Source organism: Chiloscyllium punctatum, chromosome 3, assembly GCF_047496795.1.
Source record: "Chiloscyllium punctatum isolate Juve2018m chromosome 3, sChiPun1.3, whole genome shotgun sequence".
Classification (NCBI taxonomy): Eukaryota; Metazoa; Chordata; class Chondrichthyes; order Orectolobiformes; family Hemiscylliidae; genus Chiloscyllium; species Chiloscyllium punctatum.
This window is the reverse complement of record NC_092741.1, coordinates 7,372,490-7,379,398: the sequence shown is the minus strand read 5'-3', so window position 1 is coordinate 7,379,398 and position 6,909 is coordinate 7,372,490. Positions and strand designations below refer to the sequence as shown.

At 42.8% G+C, this 6,909-nt stretch overlaps 1 protein-coding gene across 2 annotated transcripts in view; it reads right to left on the bottom strand.

The window, feature by feature from the left end:
* Window positions 1-3,921: 3,921 nt before the first annotated feature.
* The window catches only part of LOC140455412 (uncharacterized), a 33,085-nt gene continuing 30,097 nt past the window's right edge, over window positions 3,922-6,909 (bottom strand). For both annotated transcript variants that reach the window (XM_072550256.1, XM_072550265.1), the window contains exon 3: window positions 3,922-6,899. In XM_072550256.1, coding sequence (XP_072406357.1) covers window positions 4,655-6,535 — 1,881 coding nt within the window. In that variant the 5' untranslated portion in view covers window positions 6,536-6,899 and the 3' untranslated portion in view covers window positions 3,922-4,654. The remainder of the gene's footprint in view (window positions 6,900-6,909) is intronic.

Genomic DNA, 6,909 nt, shown 5'->3' with positions numbered 1-6,909 from the left:
TCTTGTCATTAACTCATATGGAGTTAATGTAGTCATTCCGCTTGTTGTTGCTCCGAGTCCCATCAGGATATTGAGAATTAGATCTGCCCATCCTTTCCATGTCGTAGAGTCACAGAGTCCTCCAGCAGGAAGAAAGGCTGTTTGACCCAAACTGGCCCATGCCAACCAGAATGTCCGTCCATGCGAACACCATTTCCCTGTACTTGGCTCATACCTTTCTAAATCTTTCCTATCCACGTATTTGTTCAAATGCCTTTTAAATGTTGTTAATGTACCCATCTCAACAACTTCCACTGGCAGCTCATTCCACATGCTTACCATCCTCAGTATAAAAAGATTGCCTCTCAGGTTCCCTTTTATGTTTTCCCCTCTAAACTTAACTGATGCCCTCTGGTCCATGATTCCCCAACCCCTGGGAAAATGATTGAGTACATTCATCCTATCCATGACTCCTGTGATCTTACGCACCTGTATAAGGACCCCCTCAGTCTCCTACGCTCTAAAGAAAAAGTCCTAGTTTGTCCAACCTCTGCCTATAATTCAGACCATTGAGTCTAGGCAACACCCTTGTAAATTGCTTCTGGTTTCTTTCCAGTTTAATAATGTCTTTCCTATAATAAGATGACCAAAACTGAATGCAATACCCCAAGTGCAGCCTCACCAACTTCCTGTACTGCAACGTAACTTCCCAACTTCTACACTCAGTGCCCTGACTGATGAAGGCCTGTGTGCCAAAAGTCTTCTTCGCTGCTTTGTCCACCGGTGACTGCACTTTCAGAGAACCGTGCACCTGAACTCCAAGGTCCCTCTGTTCCACTACCCTCCTTAAGGCCCTATCATTCACCATGAAATTTCTATCTTGGTTTGACTTTTTAAAATGCAAGCCTCACACTTATCTGTATTAAACTCCATTTGCCATTTATCTCGGCTTACTTCCCCAGCTGATCAAGGTCCTGCTGCACTTTCTGATGGCCTTCCTCACTGTACATGATACCAGTTAGTTTAGTAGGAGAAAGTGAGGACTGCAGATGCCGGAGATCAGAGCTGAAGAATGTGTTGCTGGAAAAGCACAGCAGATCAGGCAGCATCCAAGGAGCAGGAGAATCAACATTTCGTGCTTAAGCCCTTCATCAGAATTCCTGAAGAAGGGCTTATGCCCAAAATGTCGATTCTCCTGCTCCTTGGATGCTGCCTGACCTGCTGCGCTTTTCCAGCAACACATTTTTCACCAGTTAGTTTAGTGTGCTGAATGGCTTTAGCTAAAACCTCCTTAAGGACTGGTTCATTCATTCACCCATGCCTGAACTCTGTGGATGATACAGAATGTGGAATGTTTGCTTCATGCTCAGCCGTTTGCAAACCTCCTTGATCAGTTTCCCTGCAACATGTGCTCCCTGATCTGATTCTATCCATAATAAATCCATTAACATTGTTTGAGCAATGCGCCAGTGCCTCATCATTTAAAATATGATTGATTGCTCTTCAGGTCAAAAGATCAAGATTTGAGAAGGGCATGTACCCACCCAGTTGGTCCGATATTTTGGTTGGCAGCCATATCATCCAATCCAGTTCTCTACAAATTTCAAATAATAATTTGCCCTTTCCGTTTTTCCAGTCAAAATAAACCATCTCGTACCTCTTCACATTAAACTTCATCTGCCAGATTGTGGCCCATTCTCTGAGCTAATCAATATCCATCAGCAAACTCTTCATCTACTCATCACTGCCTGCATGCCCACCTATTTTGGTATTGTCTGTGAGCTTTGTTGTGTTAGTCTGAGCCTGCTTGCAGATTATTTATATACATGGTAAATAGTTGAGATCTGAGAACAGAACCCACTAGTTCCAGTTCACCATCCAAAGCAGGATCCATTTATCCTGACACTCTGGTTTCTACTGGTTAGCCAATCCTTTATCCAAGGAAATGTTCTACTCTTAACACCCTGGTATCTAACCTTCTGGATCAGTCTTTTATGCGGCACCTTGTCAAATGCCTTCTGGAACTTGAGATATACCACATCCACCAGATCTCCATCATCTACCTTGCTGGTTACATTCTCCAAGAATTCCAGCAAGTTTGTCAATCATGACTTGCCCTTCATGAAATTGTACTGACACTGGTGTTCAGTTATTTCCTCCTTTATGATTTGACCCCTGCAACATCCCTACTACAGAGGTCAAACTAAGTGGTCTGTATATTCCCACTTTTTGCTTTGTAGAATAAGGTGTCACATCAGGATGTTTGCAATCACCTGATACCTTTCCAGAATCCAGGAAATGTTGGAAAATCTTGACTAACGCATCCACAAGCTCTGCTGCCACCAATTTTAATACCCTAGGCTGCAGGCCGTGAGGCCTCGGAGACTTGTCTGCCTTTAATCTCTTCAGTTTACTTAATACCTTCTCCCTAGTTATATTATTTCATCGAGTTCCTCTGCAGTAACTGCAGTATTTGGAAATAAATCATTATTTTCCACTGTGAAACAGATACAAAATATTGGTTTAGTGTTTCTGCGTTTTCAATTATTATCTCACCATTTTCAACCGATAAAGGACCGACATTTACTTTCACTATTCTCTTCCTCATTATATATTTATAGAAGTTTATCATATCTGTGCTTATATTTCCTGCTATATTCCTTTTGAAGTTCACCTTAGCTCTTTGATTTTGTTTTTCGTAACCCTTTGCTAATGTTTAAAGTTCTCCTGAACCTCCAAAGTGTTACTAACTTTTGCAATGTGAAATGCCCTGGTTTTTGCCTTTATGTTAACCTTGACTTCTTTGTTAAGTCATGGATGATTTTTCACCTTTTTACAATTCCTCTTCCTTTCAGGAATATACTTTGATTGAGATGCATCAAATATTTCATGAAGCATTTGCCATTGTTCCTCCACTCTCCTACTCTTTTATAGAACATAGATTTTTGCCCAGTCCACTCAGGCCACCTCCTTCCTCAGGCCTGTAGAATTACTTTGCCTAAAACTGAAACTCACGTAAGCAACTTTCTTTTCACTCTTTCAATCTGAATTTGAAACACTAGAATATTGTGGTCATCTTGCAAGAGGAAGACTACAAGACTGTCATGATGAGAACCAGGGCGAGGTGGATCTCATTGACAATGAGACCTATCAGGGAACCTTGGCTGACAGATATAAATGTGACATTAGCATGATTGCTATTTGCCAGTATTCTGGGGGTTTCTGATTAATAAAGAAGTATCATCAGGCGATTTAGAAACTCCTGAGTTCAGGGAACTGACTGCGGGTTGGCTGGTCACAGCCAGTGTGTTACTGTTGTATTTGATAACGGATTCCTAAGCTGGCTGGTCACACAGACAGTGAATACTGTTATATTTTAGTTCTCATTGGGGAACTTGTTTTTGTTTTGCCCCTGTATTTTACTGGATGGTTGCAGTCTGTGTGTTACTCTTTTTCTCTTTTTACTTTTTGAGAAAAGGACAATGTTAATTTTGTGTTAGGGCTAGCCCTTGGACTCTAGTTTTCTTTGTTTTTTTGTATGTGTCTTCACTGCTTTTGGTGTTTGGACTGAGCCCTTGTGGAAGACATACATTTTACCAGAGGAGCTGATCCTGTGGGGAGGCCTAGCCCTGGGACTGGGCCTCTGAAGGTTGAACAACTGTGTGTGTGCTGGGAGGTGAGCACTTGCTGTATCCTGGAGGTTTGGGTGAAGACCTTGCCTTCAGGAGTGGATCAAACCCCTGTGAGTTAACTGCACCTGTACAATGTACTGTGTTCCTGTGAGTGGGCCTGGTTTTCCCAGGCTGGGCCAGGACTCCATGGAGACTGAACACCTGTGTGCTGTGGGGTGTGCATTTGCTGCCTTCAGGAGTGGACTCTGCAGTTTGGAATTGTGAGAAACAAAGCTCACACACTTCAATAATTGCAGTCCGAGACAAAATCTGAATCATCAGTGTCCTTTATTTTACACTTGCAAGTGGGTGAGATGTCCAGTGCCTATAAGGTAGAGGACATACACACACCAAGTTCAATTCATACATAATATTTATATGATTTGATGTCTTTTGTTTTACATTGCTCCTCCCCTGCTTACATCGTCCACTTCCCTAAGACCGGCCCCCATTACCCCTGTTTATCTCTTGCCTTATCCGGCCTTGTCTGTGACAAAATGCTTATTCCTGGCCTCACAAGGCTGTTTGACCTCATCCTGCTGTAGGTCATTGTTAGGCATATTCTTTCTTCATCATTATCTACCCCCTTCATCTGTGCCTTTCCCGAGGCCGTTCTGATCCCTATGACCCTTTTAATTGGGGTTTGTTCCTGTGTTTTTGGAAAAGTGGGAAGCAGATGTTTATACCTACTGTTTGTACAGGCGTATCTAGCTTAACTTCATCCCCTCACAACATCTTATCTATTTGCCCGTAATGTCTACCATCGTTTTGCTGGCACATCTCATTCTGACATACAATTTTAGCTAATATAAAAATAATTATATATTTCCTCCACATTGTTTCCATTCTTGTTGACTCAGCTTGTGGCTAAAACACTTACACACTGGTGTGAGCTCATTTACTTTGTAAAATGGAATTGCAGAAGTAACATTATTTCCCCCACATCCCACAATTCCCCCTCTTTCTTTAATTACCATTTGTTATCTTGTGCAAATATTTTGCTTTTAAGCATCACCCCCGAAATTCGCAAGCATCATTCCGGAGATTTCATCCATCTTGGTCTCACTCATCTCCTCATTATTTAGTCGATAAAGTCCTTCAGCCTGATTCCCTTTTAGGGGCATCTGTTTCATCAAGGCTGTTTCAATCAGTCTTTGAGTGAGCCCTCGTATACAGGGTATGATACAACAGCCAATGGCCACTAATACCCCGACTACTACTATCAGGGAAGTAAGGATAGAAACCACCACCCCCTTCCATTTTCCAAACCATGATTCAAGCCATCCTGTGAGAGATGTATTTACTCCTGAATTCTCAGCCAGTTCCTCTGCTAAGGTAGTCAATCCCCTTAAGGCCCGAGTAATTGAACCATCAGGTGCAGTGTTATTTGGAATAAAGGTGCAACAACTTCCTCCTAACATCACACACACACACCCTTTTCCCGCTAGAATCATACCAAGGGCCATTCTGTTTTCCCATGCCATTCTACTTGTCGCATCAAGCTGTTCTGATATTCCTTTAACCGCATCTCTTGTATAATTTATAAATCGCTGTTGATTATAGAAAATGTAATTTATCCAATCTACATTTTTATTAATTATTACCCACCAAAAGAGAGCTGACTCAAAGCCTGCTGCAATCTGGTTACGAGCCTTGAATTCATCCGGTACTCCCCTAGGGACTCCTACCGAATCGAGATAAATCCTGTCATCGAAAGAAGTGTCTAACAGTAATCTCTTACCCCTTCCCTTTTTCCCTACTATCTTTTCCTTCTCAAATGCCAGGGTAAATGGAATTGCCAATTGTACAATTGCACATATCCCTCTCCAATCCGGAGGTAGGGTGGGTCTCAATATTTTGCCCCCACAGTCCCACCACAGATCCGCTCGGGGAACCTTTAATGCTGAGTAGTTCCCTCCCTTCTCTGTTTCGGTGACATTCTTAATCTCTGTACATAGTTTCAGCTCCCCCAAATCTTTCGACCGACTTGTACCTCGTCTACGCACATACGATGTGTGATTTCCAACTGCAACGGAAAACAGGGGGGGATCTTTTGCATCTTTCTTCTCCAAGGGAGGGAACATCAAAGATCGGGAGGTACAATTCCTATCATTCCATGCAGTCTCATCCTGATACAGGGCTATCATACATTTCATGCCCTTCCTGTCTCGCTTCCACCCGAGCAGAAAGGGAACCACCTGGGCCACTGGCCGACCGGAGGCACATGCATAGCAATTATTCTTGTTCAGACATCTCACAGTATACTTTACCCATTCAACCCAGGCATTTGCATCCCCGTACCCAGTTTCTATTTCAATGGCCTGTTTCAAGTCCTTTACCTCTATAAATTTTACTACTTTAGAATCATCGGGAGGGGTGAAAGATTGTATCTTATTACCCAGTAGTCCTACCCATTTTCCCTGTCCTACACTAATTCGAAAACAATAGCCCAAGAAATCCTTCCCATTTGCTTTCATTTCTATCCCAAATGTTTCATTTAATTGTATCTCATAGGTGCCCCCACCCAGGATTGTTTCGTGCCATGTGGTTTTCCTTATTGTTAGGTATATTGGGTTACACTTTTTATCGGGACAATCGCGAGCTGGTCGGAAGGGGGCCCGGTGTACTGTGACAAGACCATTATACCAAGTACCGTCCCCAAGGCCATCCCCATAGGACTTAAGATGTATCTCAGAGCTGCGGTACTGTCTCTGATTATCTACATCTCCACAATTTACTGAGCTGCTTACATCAGTGTCTATTACTTGTGGGTTATCGGATTCAGGAACCGTTAATAATACATATGAAAATGATATTTGATGAAATCCCAATACTAAGAGAGCTAGCATCATAACTCTAAGAATTCCCAGTATTCTAAACATCATGCTGAAGCACAAAAAGACTTAATATACAATCTTACAGAAATAATCCCACGCTCGCGTCGCCACTGTATAATTAGTTACTCAAAGTCTCTTTAGTCTGTGTTTCAGCGGATCTTGCGTTGGTTCGGCTGTCCAGACTTCTTCCTCCACGGGAGGGTCCACTGACCCTTTGATCCGAGTGTAGTGAGTCCAGCCTTTCTCCGTCGTCCTTATTGCCGTTTCGGTCGTCAAAAGAGCCTGGTACGGCCCTTGCCAGTCTGGCTGTAATTTAGTCTCTGTCCATGATTTCACTAAGATACAATCGCCCGGCTGGATGGGATGAACGGTGAATTCAAGGGGTGGAGTCTGTGCCAATAAACCCTGTTCCCTGAGGAAAG